We start from the raw sequence: 23,472 nt of genomic DNA, 5'->3' as shown, positions 1-23,472 counted from the left end.
TATTCCAAATGATTCCCATTTTTCTGCCAAAGTCGATGTTCAAATAACTGGACAGCTACATTTCCAACTTCATTTGGAATAAGTCAAATCCACGAATGAGAAAGGTATATTTAGAGAGACCTAAGGCCGCAGGCCAATTGTTTTACACTACTACTGTTCAGCAAATATATCTAAATGTGTTTATTGAGTTTCTACATTTGAAAATAAGGATGGGCCATCATGGAGTTACAGTCAAGCCTGCCAACTTCTCCTGGCTCACTCCTGTGCTCCCCACTGCCCATGAACCTTGGTACCCATGTTTTGAATCCCATTGTCAAGAACTCCCTTAAAATCTGGTCCCAATTCCAAAATCACTTTAGCCTTAAACAAGCAAGCTGCTTCTCTCCATTAACATCTAATAATCTCTTCCCAGTGTCACAGATTGACACGGCATTCCAGTTCTGGTATAGGAATGGTCTGGTGTTTTTTTGTGACATATTTGTTGATAACACATTCATCTCATTCGATACTCTGAAGGTTGACCATAATATTCCCAATACCCACTTTTTATTTTTATTTTTTATTTTTATTTTAGATATCTGCAAACTGTCAGTTTTGCCAAAACACATTCCCTTATTTCCACTTGAGCCCTTTAAGTGTCCATTCGAGAGGTGCTTAGATCTTAATCCGTATCTGAAGGGCACAATCCCCAGATTATACGACATAATACAGAACATTAATCCGCCTTCCTTGGCAAGTACAAAATCTGCATGGGAGCAAGACACTGGTAGCGAGCTACCTGATGACATGGCAACAAAGTATTGAGCCTATCCACACCTCATCATTTTGCATAAGGCATGGGCTCATTCAGTTTAAAGTTTTGCACCGTCTCCATTACTCAAATGACAGATTGTCAAAAATATATCCAAATGTTGACCCCAAGTGTTTGAGATGCCACCAGAGTCCAGCGACTGTGGGACACATATTTTGATCATGCCAATCTTTGAGTGGCTTCTGGGACCCCATTTTTGAGGCATTCTCAAATAATGTGTCATACAACTGTTAGCCCCAACACGTTCACTGCCATTTTTGGGGTACTTCCCCTAGACCAGAATGCTACCACGCATCAGGCAAATGTGATATAATTTGCCTCGCTGCTAGCTTGCCGCCTTGTCGTCTTTCACTGGAAGTTATGCAGTGGAGGTGATGTCATCTCTGCCTCTGGAGAAGGTTAGGTAAACTGTATGGGTCCCGACAAAAGTTTGATTTAACCTGGTCCCCATTAATACAATACATGGAGAGCCTGTCTTTTCCTTAGTGTAACTTGCAGATTTTGGTAAGCAGTCATGTCTGTTCTAGTGGCCATTTGTTCTGATAATAATTTTTTATATAACTTTTTCCATTGTTTTTGTTTGTATTACTGTTTATTTCTGTCACATTTAATTTACTTTTCTAGCATATCCAAGTATGATGCCTTGGTGGGTGGGTGGATTGGAGGGAGAGAGGGAGGGATGGATAGATGGATGGATGATAGGGAGGAATGGATGGGAGGGATGGATGGGAAAATGAGGGGTTGGGGTTGTACTGTTTCTGTCCTCATCTGAAAATCTATAATGTAAAAAAAAAAAGATATACTTAAATATCAAAAGTAAATGTAATTGTTAAAATATACTTAAGCATCAAAGGTAAAAGTATAAATAATTTCAAATTATGCAAACCAGACGGCAGCATTTTCTTGTTTTTAAAATGTATGGATAGCCAGGGGCATACTCCAACACTCAGACATTATTTACAAAAGATGCATTTGTGTTTAGTGAGTCTGCTAGACCAGAGGCAATAGGGATGACCATGTATTCTCTTGATAAGTGTGTGAATTTCACCATTTACCCTGTCCTATGTATTCAAAATGTAACGAGTACTTTGGGTTGCCAGGGAAAATGTATGGAGTAAAAAGTACAATATGTTCTTTAGAAATGTAGTGAAGTAAGAGTAAAAGTTGTCAAAAATATAAATAGTAATGTAAAGTACAGATACCCCCAAAAAACTACTTAGGTAGAACTTTAAAGTATTTTTACTTAAGTACTTTACACCACTGGTGGAGAAGAAGGACAAAACCCTGCGCCCATGTATCGACTACCGGGGCCTTAATGACATCACAGAAGAGAACCGTTACCTGCTACCACTCCTCTCCTCGGCTTTCGAGCCTCTCCTGGGGGCGACTCTATTCTCGAAGTTGGACCTTTGGAACGACCTACCATCTGGTTCGGATACGGGAAGGAGACGAATGGAAGATAGCCTTTAACACAGCTAGTGGGCACTACGAGTATCTGGTTATGCCTTTCGGACTGACTAACGCTCCCGCAGTGTTCCAGGCTCTGGTCAATGATGTGGTCTGTGACACGTTGAACCGGTTCGTGTTTGTCTACCTTGACGACATCCTTGTCTTTTCCCGTTCGGCTCAGGAGCATGTTCTCCACGTCCAACAAGTCCTCCAGCGCCTCCTGGAGAACCAATTGTTTGTCAAGGCAGAGAAGTGTGAATTTCATGGCTCCACTATCTCCTCTCTGGGATACGTCATCGCTGCCGGGAACATTCAGATGGATCTGGACAAGGTGAGAGCGGTGGTGGAGTGGCCCCAACCCACATCCAGAGTGCAGCTGTAATGTTTCCCGGGATTTGCTACCACTGCTTCATCCGGGGCTACATCACCCTGGCTTCCCCCCACTCTGCACTCACCTCACCCAAGGTTCCGTTCACGTGGTCCCCAGCTGCTGACCGGGCGTGTCTTTTTGTGTCTGTAAACTGTATTATGCGAGAAATGGCGGTGGGAACACCTTTATGCACAAATATTGATATAATAACCATTATATCAGGTCATCTATAAGTCTTTGCTAGGTAAAGCCCCGCCTTATCTCAGCTCACTGGTCACCATAGCAACACCCACTCGTAGCACACGCTCCAGCAGGTATATTTCACTGGTCATCCCAAAAGCCAACTCCTCTTTGGCCGCCTTTCCTTCCAGTTCTCTGCTGCCAATGACTGGAACGAATTACAAAAATCACTGAAGCTGGAGACTTATATCTCCCTCACTAACTTTAAGCATCAGCTGTCAGAGCAGCTTACTGATCACTGCACCTGTACACTGCCCATCTGTAAATAGCCCACCCAACTACCTCATTCCCCAAATTGTTATTTCTTTTTGGTCTTTTTGTACCCCAGTATCTCTACTTGCATATCATCATCTGCACATCTATCACTCCAGTGTTAATGCTAAATTTTAATTATTTCGCCACTATGGCCTATTTATTTTCTTACCTCCCTAATCTTACTACATTTGCACACACAGTATATAGATTTTTTTTCTTTTTTTTCTTCTTCTATTGTGTTATTGACTGTATATTTGTTTATCCCATGTGTAACTCGGTGTTGTTGTTTTTGTCGCACTGCTTGGCTTTATCTTGGCCAGGTCGCAGTTGTAAATGAGAACATGTTCTCAACTGGCCTACCTGGTTAAATAAAGGTGAAATAAAAATAAATAAAAATATCAAAGTAAACTTGAAGTCATGGTGTGGGGTCCTTCCACTACAACTTGGAAAACATGCAGGTTATTTGACTACAGATGAAATAAGTTATGATGAACTTTACAGGATGGTGAAAGTAAACAGTGATCTTGATGCTCCTTTCCAATAAATATCGATGGTCTGATTTTGGTGACATGATGATCGATGCTTGACTGCCTTTGAAAAATAAAAACATTCTTCCTCTTATCCATAATAATCTCATCATAGACTAGTCTACCCGCAAAGCCTACCCGCACTGTATCTGCGAGCTGTTGGCTAGAGCGCACGTGCCAAGACCAGAGTAGGCGCATTTGCTATTTAACGCAACAGTTTTTTGTGACAACACTGTTGAAAATGCAATGGAAACATATTGAACTTTAGATTTTATTCAGTACATGAAAAGGGTGAAATCATTAGTCCAACAGTTGCAATTGAGAGTTTCTATTGGACAAATTCAGGTATGTTTATCCCTGTTTCGTTCTGTTTGCTTTCCTTTAAGAAACGTTATTCAACAGAATCGGCAGAATGAATACAGCGCTGATTACAAACAAACACAGTTCACTGTCATAGCATCCACATACAAACAACATGATCATTTTGCTTGTTGTATAATTCCTTTTCGCATCTACGTGCTCTCCTCCTCTCACCTTTTCTCTTCACTTGCGGACTTCAGTGCACAACAGATCAGCTGTCTGTGACCAGGAAAAAAAAACTTTCCAAGCCAAACCTTCATATCATAACCGCTAACCACTACACAGCCTACATTGCTGTCACTGTATTAGCTAATGTCATAGTCAACATAGCTTCTAGAACTAACGTGTTTGTAAACCTGCTACAATCATGCTGTACAGTGTACAGTTAGCAAGCAGTTTAGCGGTTACACCGGCGCCCAGTTGCAATAAATTAATAAAAACCAAAAGCTTACCTTGACTTGGAAGAGCTCCATTGTTGGATAGCCATAGCCAGCTAGCTAAGATAGCATCCCTGTCTGTTTGAGCCGGGTGTTTGAGTTTGCTAAACTAGCTAGCTGCATTCGCCAGCTAAGGGAAAGTGAAAGTGGAAAAAAATACAACAAAATATAGCTTGCTCGATCTCTCTCTCTTTCTTCTCCATCATTTTTAAATAAATGAATTTGCTCAAAACTGTTCAACTATTGTATTTTTCTCTCTTTGAATGAACTACTCACCACATTGTATGCCCTGCAGTGCTAACTAGCTGTAGCTTATGCTTTCAGTACTTGATTAATTATCTGATCCTTTGATTAGGTGGACAACATGTCAGTTCATCCTGCAAGAGCTCTGCTAGTCATAATTACTGTGTAAGTCTATAGAAGGGGGTGAGAACTATGAGCCTCCTAGGTTTTGTATTGAAGTAAATGTACCCAAGTGGAGGACGGAAACTAGCTCTCTTCCAGCTACACCATGGTGCTACCCTACAGAGTGCTGTTGAGGCTACTGTAGACCTTCATTGTGTTGTAATAAATTATTTGGCGACGTGAATATATTTAGTAGAGTTTTATCTAATCACTTTTTTAATGTTTCAATTTTCTTTTTAAATGAAATTCATTGAGGAGGATGGTTCTCTCCTTCCTCCTCTGCAGAACCTCCACTGTGTCAGACTGATTTGTAATAGACTGTCATAGTCCAAATTAAAAAAGTAAACATTGGCCGTTGATTACATAACTTTTTTACATTGTGGGGTCGGGAAGAAATGTTTATATTAAAATGAGGTTGCGGGCCAAAAACATTTTAGAACCCCTAGCCTTAACCCCGAACCTAGCTAACGTTAGCCACCTAGCTAACGTTAGCCACAACAAATTGGAATTCGTAACATACCCTACGCATTGCAAATTCGAAATAAATTGTACAAATTTTAATTTGTAACATCATACAAATAGTAATTCGTAACATAATATACTAAATGGATGACGGACAGAAACAAATTAATACATCATACGAAACGTAACGTATCACACTAAATGGAGGTCACCGATTTACTTTTACTATGTTATGTCCATCGCTGATTACAGGTTGCCCTAGTTTAACATAAGTGAAAGGAATGTACTGTCTGATAAGGGTGTATACACTAGTGACTAGAGTAAGAGTCGAAAATAGGCAGTAGAGGTCCTGAATAAAATAAAAAATTATATGTGACTCTATGCAGGAACAATCTAGTTATTATATTTTTATGGAGCCACAATACTTTGCGCACTTCCGGTGTCCGCCATATTGCATTTCTGTCCATGTTGAAAACATAACGCGTTCGTATATCGTAGTTAAACATTTTGTCCGACTCTTCGTATTGTTTTATTTTGTGATATCTTAGTTGTTTCTTTATAATTACTACCTGAAGGGTAGCAACACAACAGCCAAGATGCCGCGTATCATGATCAAGGGGGGTGTATGGCGAAACACCGAGGTAAGTTGGCATGGCTAACGCTACGGTGTGCTGCTAGCTAGTTTCCAACTAATATTCAAATACTTTTAGATAGGTAGTCAACTCTTACGCCAGGTTAACTAGCTACCATGTATTGATGTAAATGTATTGATTTAGCTACTTAACATCCTGTAATTCACTGGATCACGTTAGTTGGCTAGTCAACTAGCTAGTTAACAACATTAGCTAGTTTAAGGTAGCTAGCTAGTAACGTTAGCTGTTTATAGCTGGTGTATTTAATGTTATTTACACACTAGCGTTGCTCGTAATATGGTTGGGAAACAACTGAGGAGTCCGCGGTGCCAGAAGTGAAATAAAATGTTGCTGGTGGTCCGGACGGTTGATGAAGATTTAACAAAATAATCGATTCCCAATCTACTCCCATTTATTTGTGTGAAGTTTCCGTCCCGCTCGGAATCAACTCCAAAGATTTAGTATTTTTGCAACAATGGAGACGGAGTATTTTGCCTCAATCTACTTCCGAGAACAAACTCTTACATTTTACATAGTAAAGAAAGAGCGAGCTGGATAGGGGAAGGGCACAGTAAGGCATAGGTAGGCAGGCAGGTCGGTCACCAGCCAGACGGTCAGAACCGTGCATTGGTCATCAAAAGCTGTATTTCGCAATAGCTTGGCTTACAATTTCTCGCAAGTCACTAAAGTAGGGGATATAAATGAGTAGGCTATTCTACACGCAACATACCAAAAGTTGAACACACACTAGCATCTTTCCTAGCAAAGAGAGAGAGAGCAGGCGAGCCCACGAGGGAGGGAAATTAGTAATAGATGGTTGGAACAGTGCAATAAAAAGTATGGTGCCTATAGCTTATTTAATGAAACTCTGTTATTGTTATTATTATTCTAGGCCAGAGATCATCAACTAGATTAAGCCACAGGATGTTTTTTTTTCTTGGGCGGCTGGTCAGGGGGCTGGAACATAATTACAAATAATTTAACGCAGGAAGCCCAAACATAATATTTGACTAAATCATAATAATTTCAAACCTTGCATACATGTGTATGCGCTCACATATCTCTATTATGCGTGGGAATACTTTTGAACTGATTTCCTTAGAGAAAATCACTTGGAGCTGATTTGCTGCTGTTTTTAGTCTTTATGTCCAACCCCCCCAACAACTTTGGGGGCCAAGTAAAAATATTCGCCCATGGCACCAGTTGGGGAACCCCGTCCTAGTCAATAGATCACCAATTCTCCACTGAGTTAAACTTTTTGGAAATGGATAATTCACTTTCTCATCCAAGTGTTGCAAATATGGTTCAGCAGCTCAAATCAGCAGGATGGTGGGCATTTTGATCAGTAATGATCTCTACCATTGAGTGCTAAAATAATGATTATTATCACACTTCCCCAATTTAAATATTATGGGGACACCTATACATTTGGCAGCCAAGCACGAGTTATCTGTTTAGCCTATTATCGTCTATAGAGTAGACGTTGAAATATCTGAACGCCTAGAATAAAAACCTCCATTCCAGGGGCCTCATTCATTAAATTTTTTTCTGATTGCTTTTCTGATTGCTTATCTTTGAAACTATTGGCTATTTTTCCAAACTCTACACACTAACCACAGAACCGTACACCAAACATTATACATCTTTTGCAAAAGCAAACAATTCTTGCAAAACTCTTCAAACTCTTTTAAAAATTTGTATTTTTGCGTCAATATAGTACACACAAATCATCATTTGAATAAGCAAACAAAGCACCAACTATGCACTGATAGTATAAATGAAAAACACTTGTGGCTTTTTCTTTTTCTGTGTACAGGGCATAGCAGCTTGCAATAAAGTTTTGTCATGCATGTAGTAAACACACATACACACAGGTATCCAAATGTGTAAGTATGGATGTGTATTCCGAACATAACATACTATCAAATACGTATAAGGGGAAAAAGTAAAAGTAAATCTCAATGTTCCAACACTCCTCAACCAACAACAAGCGTAGTAGAAGAAAGCAAAAACATTTGTGCTAGAAAAAATGAACAGAATTTTTTTGGGCTACATCTCTACCATCTTTGTGGGTCTGGCCATAAGACTTCATCCATATCACATGCGACGTTGTCTTGAGCTAGGCAGCGTGGAAGGTATCGCCTGGAGTGCTGGTGACCTGTTAACCAATTGCGGACCACAGCAGCCCGGTGGAAACTAACATTGTCCCAGATGATAATGTACCTGGGCTGCTCTGGCCCCTGGTGATTAGGGATTAGTCTGTTGTGGAGGGTATCCAGAAATGTGATAATGTGTGCAGTGTTGTATTAGCCTAGGATTGCATGATGTTATGTTGCCACTACGTTGTCCCGGGATGTTGATGTTGCACGGTGTCCCATGATATTTCTGCCACGTCCCCTTGTTTTTGGAAGGTTGAAACCTGCCTCGTCCACATATATTAGCTCATAATGCACTGCATCTGCTTTTAGCTCCATGACTCTCTGAAAGAGACAAGACAAAACAATGTAGCACAGTATGAAAAGACAGGGATCAGTCAATATGATGAAGCACCATACACTTCCAGATCCAGTACCAATGATACGATAGTATAGCTTACCTGCACATATTCATATCTGTTTTACACGGTCTGAGTTTCTTTTGAAAGGGACTCTGTACAGCTGCTTCATCCTAATTCTATTGTGTTTCAATAGACGAGACAGTGCAGAGAGACTCACTCTGTTGACGTTTTGGAATATGGTATTATCTACGATTATGTGGTCCTGCAGTTCTCTGAGTCTGATGCAGTTATTTGGAATGACCGTATTTACAATGTGGGTCTCCTGCTCTGAGGTGAAAAGTCGACCTCTTCCACCAGATACTGGTTTTCTTGCAGGTCTGTTAAAACATTTGAATGGTTTTAGTGATAGATCCTTCTCATTATGAAAGTACCTTACATATTACTGTACCAGTAAGACGACAGCACTTGCAGTTACTTACCGCTCTCATTTAGAAATTTCCGGATGATACCTGCAACAGTATAGCGGCTCAGATTTGGTTGAACTCTTTGCCCAGCTTCCCTCATGCTCATACCATGGTTGACAACATTGTCAAACACACTCGCTCTGATTTCATCAGTTATTGTGTTCTTGACTCCTCGTCCTCTCCTTCCACGTAATACTTCACCACCTCCTCGTCCTCCTCTAGTTCTCACCCCTTTTACTCTCTGTCCAATATTGGCCTCCATTGTTGTCCAAACCAAATGTTTACCTGTGGCCTATTTATAATGCTCAAGCTCTGATTTGTAAGTCAACTCATTAACCAAAAAGTGTTTTCACATGTGTCAATGTGGAAAGGCAATTGGTGAAATAGTTTAGCAATGTAGAGACCAGTGTTTACAGTTTTGCTGGAAGTGTTATTAAATTGCAAACTGAGTGTAAAGCAGTGAGTTGTGTTTACAGTATTGCAAAAAGTGTTATAAAATTACAAACTGGGTGTAAAGCAGAGAACGTGCATTTAGTTTGGCACACTTGGTAAATGCATTGACTACGTGTTAATGGTTTCAGAGATGGTGCTTCAAGATTCACTTAGTGTTTAAGCATTCAGAAAAAACTGTAATGCATTAAATTAATATGTTGTAGGCCGTCATTATAAATAAGAATTTGTTCTTAACTGACTTTCCTAGTTAAATAAAGGTCAAATAAATATTGTGTATAAACTATTCTAAAATGCTACTTACGAACAGGATTTAGAATGGTCCTACGCATAGAAAAAGTGTAATTTATCAAACAATCCTACCGGTGGCGCAGCGGTCTAAGGCACTGCGTCTCAGTGCTAGAGGCGTCACTACAGACCCTGGTTCGATTCCAGGCTGTATCACATCCAGCCGTGATTGGGAGTCCAATAGGGCGGCGCACAATTGGCCCACCGTCGTACAGGTTAGGGGTTGGCTGTCATTGTAAATAAGAATTTGCTCTTAACTGGCTTGCATAGTTAAAATTATTTTTTTTACCCATTGATAAATACTAATTGTTCGCTGTGCTCGTGCATGACCTTGTCTGTTAGCATTTCCAAATGCCCCTGATTAAACATATATGCTCAAAATCATACCTTTAAAACATGTGGAGATTATACAACGCCGCACCATGAAATACAAGGGAGCAACCAAAAAAGATACGAAAAATAACTGTTCCCGAGACTGAAATAGCGGTGCTAGTGTCAGAGATAAAGTACAACCTAAAGGATTTATTTGGCTCGCTTAGTTGTTGCTTGACCAGTAAAAATAAAAACATAGCTACAAAGAGAGGAACATTAGGACAATACAAGTTGTTTTAGCAATGACAAATATAGCCTACTTCAAATGAGTAAGCAACACGACTAAATTCAACGATTTACGATGGAGTTGGGCGGCAACTAGTGTGAACGAACTGGAGTTCCGACTTCACAGAAAATTAAGTTTTATCAAAATGTACAGATTTCAGCACGCAAAGAATAGCCCACATTTACACAGGACTATGTCATTTAACTTCTGGCTCCCCGTGGACCGTTCAGTTTTTTGCAACCCATTAACGAGCCACGCTAGTGTGTAAATATACTAGTGTTGCTAAAAGTAGCTTGCTAGCTGAACTTCAATTTAGCTCGTTGACACTGGCTAGTAGGCCCTTTATCTACTTCCCCAGAGTCAGATGAACTTGTGGATACCATTTTTATGTACCTGCGTGCAAGAGCTTTAGTGCAATGACTGGAAATCTATCTACCCATAGTCTTCCAGGCATCGGCTCACGAAAGCATTAGCATCCACAAATTCATCTGACTCTGGGGAAGTAGATAAAGGGCCTCATTGCCAAAATCCCAAAGTATCCCTGTAACACTGTCTATGCTGTGTCTTTTAAAATGGTTTGTCTGCAGTTGAAGGTGAATTTCCCTCTGGGATCATTAAACAATTAATTAATCAATAAAACAATGCCCCTCCCCCTCTTTCTCCCAGGATGAGATCCTGAAGGCGGCGGTGATGAAATATGGGAAGAACCAGTGGTCTCGTATTGCCTCCCTGCTGCACCGCAAGTCTGCCAAACAGTGCAAGGCCCGCTGGTCAGTCTGTCTATGTGTGTGTGGCATTAGAAGCTGAGCCCCAACATCAAAGAAGACTGAGTGGTTTCTGTGTGTGTGTGTTTTTTAAAAGAGGTCTGTGTGTGTCTAATCTGTTGTTTGTGTGTAGGTATGAGTGGTTGGATCCCAGCATTAAGAAAACTGAGTGGTCCAGAGAGGAAGAGGAGAAACTACTACATCTGGCCAAGCTGATGCCGACCCAGTGGAGGACCATTGCTCCTATCATAGGACGCACCGCTGCCCAGTGTCTGGAGCACTACGAGTTCCTGCTGTAAGACACGCACACACTTTCTCTTTGTGTTCAGAGAAGACTTATTGAAGTGTTCTTATACTTTTTCTTGATGTGTGTGTGTATAGAGACAAAGCGGCTCAGAGGGACAATGAGGAGGATACAGCTGACGATCCCAGGAAACTGAAACCTGGTGAGATCGACCCCAACCCTGAAACCAAGCCCGCTAGGCCTGACCCTGTGGACATGGATGAAGGTACACAGTGCAACTTTTCCTCGGGTCATTGCTGTGCTGTCATTTTGTATGGTAAAAATAAATAAATGAGACAACCAGCCATACCTGACTGTGTGTGTGTGTGTGTGTGTGTGTGTGTATAGATGAGCTGGAGATGCTTTCTGAGGCCAGAGCTCGTCTGGCCAACACTCAGGGGAAGAAAGCTAAGAGGAAAGCCAGAGAGAAACAGCTGGAGGAGGCCAGGTACACCTTTTGCACACGTCTGTGTTTCAATCGAGCTGTGTCGTGAATACAACAAATGCAGGATTTGTGATTGTTGCAAACTGTTATGCTGTGGCACTTGCTGCATAACGTTCAGCATAACCTTCAGACAGACATTTCATAATTTGCTCTGTGCTGCCGCCAAATAAAGAAAATGTACACCCCTGACAAACACACACGCCCTCTTTCCCCCTCCCAGACGTCTCGCTGCTCTACAGAAGCGCAGGGAGTTGAGGGCCGCAGGCATCAATGCCCAGAAGAAGAGGAAGAAGAAGAGAGGAGTGGACTACAATGCTGAGATCCCTTTTGAGAAGAAGCCTTCTCAGGTAACACATCACACAGACGCAGACATCTCACACACATTGATGTATTGTTGGGTGCTAAATGCTCAGTATGATTCCAGGGATTCTATGACACCAGCATGGAGCTCTACGAAGGTCTGGAACCAAACTTCAAACGCCTGCGACAACAACACCTGGACGGAGAGCTACGCAAGTCAGTCACACAAACACACTAACTCTTCTGGGCTAACATGCTGTCTACACCGCTCGCATTAGGTGCGTCTACGTAGCCTAATGAAATAGCGCCTGGCTTTTTAAGCTTCACGTGCTGCAATTCCTGCCTTTCTCATCTCATTGGTTTTTAGGAGCACGTGATATCCACACTCCAGTCCAGTTGGTGGTGGTAATGCACCTTTAAAGTTGGTTGCCAACCGCCATATAAAGTCTGAAGAAGACTGAAGGAGAAGAGATTAATAGAAACTAACCTGGTTTATCCTTTTATCTGTGGATTAATTGTTGGAGTAAATATGGGTCAAAATTCTACAAAGATCCAAGAAAAAGGGGATCTTGTGCATTTCAGGTGAAATAATAACCCAATGTTTATATCCCAGGACAAATTAGCTAGCAACAGCAAACTAGCTAGCTAAATGTCCATTAATGTTTCATGTGTTTCCACCTGTCCCCAAATGAATATAGTTGGTTCAGAGTTCATTTTGATATTTCAACCTGAATGTTCTCATTGCGTCTGGTGTGGATGGACAAAATCGATACGCACATGCAGTTGTGTGCCCGGTGTAGTCAGCATGTCACGCTACGTGTGATGTGGGTTGGGCTGTGCATAGTTTATATTTTTTTCATTTGAATGTGAAGAGGAGAGCCCTGTGTGTGTCTGACATTATTTGTGTCCTCAGTGAAAAGGAAGAGAAGGAGAGGAAGAGGGATAGACAGAAGATCAAGAAGAAGAAGGAGAGTGATCTTCCATCAGCCATCCTGCAGACCAGCGGAGTAGCAGAGTTCACCAAGAAACGCAGCAAACTGGTGCTGCCTGCACCGCAGGTAACACTGCTGTGTGTGTTCATCTCTGATGAATAGCTAGAGGAAGTGGTGGAGTTAGGTCAGGCCAGTGAAGTTTGACTGTGTGTCTGATGTTGTGTGTGTCTGACACTGTCTGGTGTGTGTGTATCTTGACGCTGTGTCTTTCTGACACTGTGTGTGTGTGTGTGTGTAGATCTCTGATGCGGAGCTGGAAGAGGTGGTGAAGCTGGGTCAGGCCAGTGAAGTGGCTCGTCAGACCGCTGAGGAGTCTGGGATCACTAACTCCGCCTCCTCAGCCCTCCTATCAGAATACAGCCTCACCAACAGTGCTATGGCAACTGGGCTACGCACCCCCAAGACCCCTGCTGCGCAGGACAAGATCCTACAGGTACACACATTCACTCTCCCTTTTTCTGTCTCTCGGGATATAACATGAAGCAAGCTGTTCACCATACAATGTGAGTCATGACATCAAATGAATGACAACACAATACCTCTGACATCATACAGGTAACTGCTAAAATACAGGAAACGCCCAACATGTCTTAATCGGGTGTTTGTCCACCACGAGCTGCCAGAACAGCTTCAATGCGCCTAGGCATAGATTCTACAAATGTCTGGAAATCTATTTGAGCAGTGGTTCCCAAACTTTTTATAGTCCCGTACACCTTCAAACATTCAACTTCCAACTGTGTACCCCCTCTAGCACCAGGGTCAGGGTCAGGCACTCTAAGCCTGCCACAGGTACTATACGATACATTTATTAAACATAAGCATGAGTGAGTTTGTCACAACCCGGCTCGTGGGAAGTGACAACGAGCTCTTATAGGACTAGGGCACAAATAATAGTAAGCAATAATTTTGTTCTTTATTTAACAATCTTACATATAAAACCTTATTTGTGTGGGCTCCCGAGTGGTGCAGCGGTCTTAGGTACTGCATCTCAGTGCAAGAGGCATCATTACAGTCCCTGGTTCGAATCCAGGCTGAATCACATCCGGCCGTGATTGGGAGTCCCATAGGGCGGTGCACAATTGGCCCAGCTTCGTCCAGGTTTGGCCGGGGTAGGCTGTCATTGTAAATAAGAATTTGTTCTTAACTGACTTGCCTTGTTAAATAAAAAAATAAATTTGATCAGCGAAAATTGTGAATAACTCATCACAGGTTAATGAGAAGGGTGTGCTTGAAAGGATGCACGTAACTCTGCAATGTTTGGATGTATTGGAGTCTGTCTTAAATCATTTTCCATACAGTCTGTGCTTTTATTTAGTTTTCATGCTAGTGAGGGCTGAGAATCCACTCATAGGTACGTGGTTGCAAAGGGAATCAGTGTCTTAACAGCGCGATTTGCTAAGGCAGGTTACTCTGAGAGCAGCCCTATCCAGAAATCTGGCAGTGGCTTCTGATTAAATTACATTTTCACAGAACTGCTTGTTGCAATTTCGATGTGGCTCTGTTGTTCAGATCTCGGTAAGTGGCCTGGAGGCAGGGCATGAAGGGGATAATGAATCCAGTTTGTGTCATCCATTTCAGGAAAGCACCTGCGTAATTGTGTACCCAGATGACTCGGGTGCTTTGCTATATCACATTTGACATTGTCTGTAAGCTTGTTCGTTTGCACACAAAAAATAATATCGTGATGAAAAGACCTGTGTGTTGTCCTTGTTAATGCAGACAGAGAAGAGCTCCAACTTCTTAATCGTAGCCTCAATTTTGTCCCGCACATTGAATATGGTTGCGGAGAGTCCCTGTAATCCTAGATTCAGATAATTCAGGTGAGAGAAAAAAACATCACCCAGATGGGCCAGTCGTGTGAGAAACTCGTCACCATGCAAGCAGTCAGACAAGTGAAAATGATGGTCAGTAAAGAACTTTATGCTCGTTTCTCAATTTAAAAAATGTGGCAATACTTTGCCCCTTGATAACCAGCGCACTTCTGTATGTTGTAAAAGCGTTACATGGTCGCTGCCCATATCATTGCATAATGCAGAAAATACACGAGAGTTCAGGGGCCTTGCTTTACAGTGAAAATGGTTAACTTTGTTAGTGTCCAAAACGTCTTTCAAGCTGTCAGGCATTCCCTTGGCAGCAAGAGCCTCTCGTGAATGCTGCAGTGTACCCAAGTGGCAATTGCTTGCACACGCGTTACCACTCTCCCTGTCATGGCTTTTGCGCGATCAGTACAGATACCACGTCCATTTGATGTCACAAAGCTGTCCAGTACTTAAATAATCCTCTCCTGTTCTGGTTTGCGGAAGAGTATGTCTTACCTAATTCACCCCCCCATAAACGTAACGGACATATACCAGGAGCTGTGCCAGGCCCGCCACGTCTGTTGACTCATCCAGCTGTAACACATAGATTTCACTGGCTTGTATGCGAAGCAGTAATTGTTTCAAAACATCTCCTGCCATGTCACTGATGCGTTGTGAAACAGTGTTTGATGAAGGTATTGTCTGTAAAGTTTTTTTTGCCTTTTCCCCCAGCATTGTCCCAGCCATATCTGCGGCAGCAGGAAGAATTAAGTCCTCCACAATAGTATGGGGCTTGCCTGTCCTAGCCACTTGGTAGCTCACCATAAAAGACGCTTCTAGCCCCTTTTTATTAATGGTATCTGTTGCTTTTATACATGTCTTACTACTCGAAAGTCGTCTTAATTCTCGCTCAAACTCCTGTGGCTTATTTTTCAAATTGGCATCGTTTTCGAGCAAATGGAATGAGCAGCAGCTACGTTTGGCTACATACCGACCATTAGTGGAATTCCCGCAAGAGAGTAACGGTTAATGTGATTGGATGTTCATTATTTGACTAGGCTACCTGTATTTGACTTTGTTGTTATTTCGCTGAACACTAGATGGTTTAATTTTATTTTTGCCAGTGAAACGAGGCTACTCAGGCGAAAAAATCATCACCCAAATGTATAGCCCCGTTGGAAAATCTAAATGGACTGTTTGAAAATGTGAATCACATTTATATTTGGTGTACACCCGACGGCATTGCGCGCACCCCTGGGGGTACGCGTACCCCAGTTTGGGAATAGTCGCATTGGAGGGATGCGACACCATTCTTCCACGAGAAATTCCTTAATTTGGTGTTTTGTTGATGGTGGTGGAAAACGCTGTCTCAGGCGCCACTTCAGAATCTCCCATAAGTGTTCAATTGAGTTGAGATCTGGTGACTGAGACACACACCCTTTAAACCCCCTATGCTCCTTTGAGACCCTCTATCACTCAGATTTCTTCTAGCCATGGTAGTCAAAATAATGGCCAGCTGGGCATTTTTATACATGTCTCTAAGCATGAGGGAATGTTAATTTCTTAATTAACTCAGGAACCACAATTGTGTGGAATGACCTGCTTTCAATACTTTGTATCCCTCATTTATTCAAGTGTTTCCTTTATTTTGGTAGTTACCTGTATCTCTCTCTCTCTCTCTAGGAGGCCCAGAACCTGATGGCTCTAACTAACGTAGACACTCCTCTGAAAGGAGGTCTGAACACTCCTCTCCACCAGAGTGACTTCTCAGGAGTCACACCCCAAAGACAGGCAGTACAGACACCTAATACTGTACTGACCACACCTTTCAGGTACACACGTGAGCCATCCACACACACACACACACACACACACACCCTGACAGGCTATTGACACACTGTTGTTGTTGTAGAACCCCTGGTCCGGGGTCAGAGGGCAGTATGACCCCCCAGGGAGGTTTAACCCCTAAAGGACCCGGTACTGTTACCCCTGGAGTAACCCCGGGACGCACCCCTCTACGAGACAAACTCAACATCAATACTGAGGAACAACTAGCAGACCCTGCCTACGCTAAACATCTGGTAACAAAAACTATTTTTGAGTTGGCTACTGTTTTGTATGTGTTTGTGTGTATAACTGTTTATTGTGTGTGTGTGTAGCAACGAGAGTCGAGGGAGCAGCTGAAGCTGGGTCTGATGTCGCTGCCAGTCCCTAAGAATGACTTTGAGATTGTTCTACCAGAAAACGCAGAGACTGAACTGGAGGAAATGGAGACGGAGACTGGATACATGGAGGATGCCTCAGAGATAGAGCTACGCAAACAGGTATACTGTAACGCATGCATACATCTCATAAAGCCCTACTGTAGACCTGTCTCTTATACACATCTAGATGTGTATAAGAGACAGGGTATACTGTAACGCATGCATACATCTCATAAAGCCCTACTGTAGACTATCCTACCTATGTCTGTGTGTGTGTGTGTGTGTTGCAGGCTGCTCGGGACGTAGAGAGGGAGAAAGAGCTGAAGCTGAGACACACTGCTGTACAGAGGACTTTACCCAGACCATCAGAGGTATGCACACACACAGTGACACACTATCTCACACACACCGAGTTCCAGTGCATCACCTTCTCCCCTTCCCGGCCCTGACATTAGCGACAATACTAATGCAAAATTGTGTAGGTGAATGAGTCCATCCTGCGTCCAATGGGAACAGATCCTCTGTCAGARCTGCAGCAGGCTGAGGAGATGATCAAGAAGGAGATGATCACCATGCTGCACTTTGACTGTCTACACCACCCACCAGCCAACCAACAGGTATGTGTATACGTACACACACAGGGCTGCATTTTGGGCAGAAGTGACATTCTTTGTTTATCCAACCACAGCGCAGCAAACAACGAGGGCCTTCCTCCACCTCCAACAACGCAGAACACATCGCCCACCTGGACAGACACCCCTACCAGCCAATCAGCAATGAGGATCTGGCACAGGTAAAACAAAGACACACACACACCTATTAGCCAGTGTTGTCCAACCGGTTTTTACTTCATCGCAATGGTCTTCATTAGGGGTGTGTTGAGTAGTCTTGCAAAACAAGTATCGTAACGGATATGGGACATTTTCTGAATGTCAAATTCCAAGTGACCGCTGCGTCACGGTTATCTTTTCTTATGCACTCCGGACATTAGTAGTACCCAACTCGCTAAAGATCATCAGGTTCTAATGGCCTCATACTCAGGGCTCTATTGTCCCTCTAACCACTCTGACGTCAATGCAAATGCAATTGAAAATCACAAACACATATCAAAAGAGAATCATGCTTTTAAAACTCACCATTAGGCTACATTTTTATCTCACCGTGATCAAATCAAGCATTATTTATGCATCACATTTCAGACATGCAATGTGCTTCACATGGAACCCCCCCCCCCCMCCAMATAAACAATGAAAATAGAAAGACATTTTTACTACATAGGAGGATAAAAAAATAAATCTAAACCAATTTAGATGATCAATTTGAAGAAAAGTTGTGGATGTTTCAAAGCCAAACAACAAAATGGACAGTGCTTTCTAAGGTAATGATTAATTCAAAGCATTTAAGAAATTGAAAGTAGAACACTCATATGCATATTAGTTTTTCGCTATCCAGTGCCTTCAGAAAATATTCACACTTTGACTTTTCTGAATATTGTTACAAAGTGGGATTAAAATACAAAGTTAAAGTAAAAATTTTTTTTTTACCATTCAAAATAAGACTTGATTAGATATGTATTTATTATGGATCCCCATTAGCAGCTGCCAAGTCAGCACTGACTCTTCCTGGGGTCCAGAAAAATGTAGGCAGTTATATACAATTAAAAACATTAGATTACATTTCACATCACAACATATATCTACAACACAACATGTATGTGTGTACTAGTAGTAGGGTTCACCCCAATTAGTCGACTGGTCGATTCGTTTTTTTTGTCAAGCAGCAGCAAATAATAGTAGAGACATCAAAACTATGAAATAACACACATGAAATCATATAGTAACCCAAAAAGTGAACAAATCAAAATATATTTTTGATTATATATTATTAAGTAGCCACCCTTTGCCTTGACAGCTTTGCACACTCTTGGCATTCTCTCAACTGTATGTGTGGGGTACATAAACTCAGCAAAAAAAGAAACGTCCTCACTGTCAACTGCATTTATTTTCAGCAAAATGAACGTGTAAATATTTGAATGAACATAAGATTCAACAAATGAGACACAAACTGAACAAGTTCCACAGACATGTGACTAACAGAAATTCAATAATGTGTCCCTGAACAAAGGGAGGGGTCAAAATCAAAAGTAACAGTCAGTATTTGGTGTGGCCACCAGCTGCATTAAGTACTGCAGTGCATCTCTTCCTCATGGACTGTACCAGATTTGCCAGTTCTTGCTGTAAGATGTTACCCCACTCTTCCACCAAGGCACCTGCAAGTTCCCAGACATTTCTGGGTGGAATGGCCCTAGCCCTCACCCTCCGATCCAACAGGTCCCAGATGTGCTCAATTGGATTGAGATCCGGGCTCTTCGCTGGCCATGGCAGAACACGGACATTCCTGTCAAGCAGGAAATCACGCACAGAAYGAGCAGTATGGCTGGTGGCATTGTCATGCTGGAGGGTCATGTCAGGATGAGCCTGCASGAAGGGTACCACATGAGGGAGGAGGATGTCTTCCCTGTAACGCACAGTGTTGAGATTGCCTGCGGCGATAAACGCGAATCCGACCATCACCCCTGGTGAGACAACCGTGACTCGTCAGTGAAGAGCACTTTTTGCCAGTCCTGTATGGTCCAGCGACGGTGGGTTTGTGCCCATATGTGACGTTGTTGCCGGTGATGTCTAATGAGGACCTGCCTTACAACAGGCCTACAAGCCCTCAGTCCAGCCTCTCTCAGCCTATTGCGGACAGTCTGAGCACTGATGGAGGGATTGTGCGTTCCTGGTGTAACTCAGGCAGTTGTTGTTGCTATCCTGTACCTGTCCCGCAGGTGTGATGTTTGGATGTACCGATCCTGTGCAGGTGTTTGTTACACGTGGTCTGCCACTGTGAGGACGATCAGCTGTCCGTCCTGTCTCCCTGTAGCGCTGTCTTAGGCGTCTTACAGTACGGACATGGCAATTTATTGCCCTGGCCACATCTGCAGTCCTCATGTCTCCTTGCAGCATGCCTAAGGCACGGTCCCTGCTCATCTGTGTGAACCTGGGCATCTTTCTTTTTGTGTTTTTCAGAGTCAGTAGAAAGGCCTCTTTAGTGTCCTAAGTTTCCATAGCTGTGACCATAATTGCCTACCGTCTGTTACTTTATGCTACACTCCAAACTTTCTATCCTTGAGTATGGGAGAGAACGTATAGGCCTAGGCAATGCTGTTGGTTTATTGATTGTGCAGGGCGGCTTACAGAGTTGGCCTACAATTATAGTGAATTTGTCTTTTCATAATTTTCATAGTTAAAAGGCTGACCACATTAACTTTGGCTAAAGAATATCTCATCACTGCATTTCCATTTCCTCTCGCTCCTTAATTCCTTTCTCGAGTGCGCGGAGATGTCAATGGGTTAATTAAATGTTTCATTGTGAAGACGTGTTACTAGGCAGCAGGTAGCGTAGTGGTTAGAGCGTTGGGCCAGTAACCGAAAGGCTGCTGGATCGAATCCCTGAGCTGACAAAGTAAAAATCTGTTGTTCTGCCGCTGAACAAGACAGTTAACCCACTGTTCCCCGGTAGGCCGTCATTGTAAATAAGAATTTGTTCTTAACTGACTTGCCTAGTTAATTTTTAAAATGCTATCGATGTTCCAGAACAGATTTCACTTGGTTTCCCAAATTACGCACTGGGTAGTTGCAGGAACATGGTTGGAGAGCCCATGACAGAATATCACCTGTCGTGCAGCGAGAGGCTGCATGCTCCTCAAACAGTGGTTGATGCGTGAAGTGAAATAAGTGTTCTTGCAATCCTGTGTGAAAGCAGAGTTTTGATGATTGCCACTAGAAAGAGGGGGTTCCAGCTGCTACTACAGTGAGCTCCAAAAGTATTGGGACAGTGACACATTTTTGGGTTGGGCTCTGTACTCCAGCACTTTGGATTTGAAATGATACAATGACTGAGATTGAAGTTCACTGTCAGCTTTAATTTGAGTGTATTTCAATCCATATGGGGTGAAACGTGTAGAAATTACAGCACTTTTTGTACGTAGTCCAAAAGTATTCAAACAAATTCACTTGTGTATATTAAAGTGGTCAAAAGTTAATTATTTGGTCCTGTATTCCTAGCATGCAATGATTACATCAAGCTTGTGACTACAAACTTTTAGGATGCATTTGCTGTTTGTTTTAGTTTCAGATTATTTTATTTTGTAGCAATTAATCATAAATAATGTATTGCCATTTTGGAGTCACTTTTATTGTAAATAAGAATAGAATATGTTTCTAAACACTTCTACAATGTGGATGCTACCATGATTAAGGGTACCGGTAGTCCTTAATGAATCGTGAATAATAATGAGTGAGAAAGTTACATGCACAAATATCGTACCCCCAAGACATGCTAAACTCTCTCCTTTACAATAGCAGGGGAGGTTAGCATTTTTTGGGCGGTATGGTATTTATGCCTCTAACTTTCTCACTCATCATGGTAGCATCCACATTAATGTAGAAGTGTTTAGAAACATTCTATTCTTAATTACAATAAAAGTGACTCAAATTACATAATACATTATTTACCATTTCTATTGGGCACAAAATAATCTGAAACACAACCAAAACAAGCAGCAAATGCATTCAACAAATTTGTTGAGTCACACGCTTGATCTAGTCATTGCGTGCTATGAATATGGGACCAAATAATAACTATTTGCTTTAATAGACGTTAATTTGTCCCAATACTTTTGGTCCCCTAAAATGGAGGGACTACGTACAAAAATGCTATTTGCATGACAATAACCAGTTGACAAAATGTCATGACCACCACAGCCCTATCCATGCAATGTGAAAATTTGCTTGAAATGCATAAATGATCAAATGTGTCTTCTCCCCTCACCCCAGGCCAGTGAGTTGCTGAGCCAGGAGATGGAGGTGGTGAGGGCAGGTATGGGTCACGGGGACCTGTCCATGGAGGCCTACAGCCAGGTGTGGGAGGAGTGTTACGGCCAGGTGCTGTACCTCTCCGCCCAGAGCCGCTACACCAGGGCCAACCTGGCCTCCAAGAAGGACAGAATAGACTCCCTGGAGAAGAAACTGGAGGTTAGACCATGCACACACGATCATGTTCTTTATACACTAGAAGCTGCTGATTCATAGGTGGCTTATATTATGAAGTGTCTGAAAGTGAATGTGTGTGTTTATGATGTGTGAATCTGTATATTCCTAGATAAACCGAGGCCATATGACATGTGAGGCCCGCCGTGCTGCTCGTCTGGAGCGCCGTCTCAAGGTGAATATATATATACACCTATACTCTTTCTGTGTGTTTCTAAACAGCACCATGTGTGTGCTCTAGGCCTACTGAAGCATAATGGTGATCTGTGGGAGCAGTTATATGATGTGTGTGTGTGTGTGTAGGTGTTACTAGGAGGGTACCAGTCCCGTGCTGTAGGCCTACTGAAGCAGCATGGTGAACTGTGGGAGCAGGTTGAGCAGGCAGCTACAGAGCTCCACACCTTCACTGAGCTGAAGAAACAAGAAGACACAGCTATACCCCGCAGACAAGAGGTACACATATTCACGCACACACCCGGCCATATCACACAAACATCGGGTTACGTACACACACACACACACAGCAGCTGACAAAAACTGGAGGCATGTGAAGTTGCTTAATGGACTTCATTTTCTCATTCTGTCTAGGCTCTAAGGGAGGATGTGGAGAGACAGCAGGAGAGAGAGAAGGAGCTGCAACAGAGATATGGAGACCTGCTGCTGGAGAAGGAAGCTCTGCTGTCTGCCAAATTCTAACACATACATACACCATACGTGCTTACTAGACACACCAAACACATACAATAAAAACACATTGAGTAAATGCACACACGCTGTTGGAGGTGTCTGCTAAAGCACAGGATCATAGCCACCCTCGTCTCCCTCAGCAAATCTGTGAGAAAAAAATATTGTGCTGATTTGCTTTTTATTTTCCAAAGTTAAAAAGACATGCAAGTGAATGACCTATTCTAACTCCGCCTCTATGTTTTGATGTCATGGCCCAGTGCTGGGAGCATGCTAAGTAGTTACCCAGTGTCAGTCTGTCCTCTGACTAGTGATCAGAGGACATTGGAATCTTGTCATTGGAATAAAAGAGATCAATACAAAACGTATTTCTCGTTTGGTGTTTGTCCCATGGTGACAGGTTGATGTTAAATTTAAAATTCCTGACTGACCGTGTTCACTCTTATTCATGACTGTTAGCTGTAAAGTGTTGAAAACATGCGCCAGGAACTGTTCCAATAACTACATTCCTGCTTTGAAAGAGCTCAGTAATTGTACCTGTCTGTGCTAAAGAAACTAGGCCCTAGGTCACGAGATGTGACCTTTGTGCCCAGTTGCACTTACTTCAGCACCCATGAAATACCTAGAGACATTTGTTCTTAGCAGTCTGCATTCCTCTGTCAA

The 23,472-nt window shown here is 42.4% G+C and overlaps 1 protein-coding gene across 1 annotated transcript; it reads left to right on the top strand.

Annotated features, from left to right (window-relative positions):
- Window positions 1–5,740: 5,740 nt before the first annotated feature.
- On the top strand, window positions 5,741–23,177 carry cdc5l (CDC5 cell division cycle 5-like (S. pombe)). Its single transcript, XM_023994341.2, has 19 exons — window positions 5,741–5,957; window positions 10,912–11,015; window positions 11,143–11,304; window positions 11,391–11,518; window positions 11,641–11,740; window positions 11,958–12,084; window positions 12,162–12,253; window positions 12,951–13,095; window positions 13,268–13,462; window positions 16,512–16,660; window positions 16,741–16,909; window positions 16,988–17,152; window positions 17,323–17,403; window positions 17,515–17,649; window positions 17,721–17,825; window positions 21,913–22,110; window positions 22,238–22,300; window positions 22,429–22,578; window positions 22,714–23,177. The coding sequence occupies exons 1-19, from the start codon at window positions 5,913–5,915 to the stop codon at window positions 22,819–22,821; spliced, it is 2,421 nt and encodes an 806-aa protein (XP_023850109.1). The 5' UTR covers window positions 5,741–5,912; the 3' UTR covers window positions 22,822–23,177.
- The last annotated feature ends 295 nt before the right edge of the window (window positions 23,178–23,472 follow it).

Source organism: Salvelinus sp. IW2-2015, linkage group LG9 (genome assembly GCF_002910315.2).
Source record: "Salvelinus sp. IW2-2015 linkage group LG9, ASM291031v2, whole genome shotgun sequence".
Taxonomy (NCBI): Eukaryota; Metazoa; Chordata; class Actinopteri; order Salmoniformes; family Salmonidae; genus Salvelinus; species Salvelinus sp. IW2-2015.
Note: the sequence above shows the minus strand (reverse complement) of the source record. Positions and strands in the feature narration are given on the sequence as shown.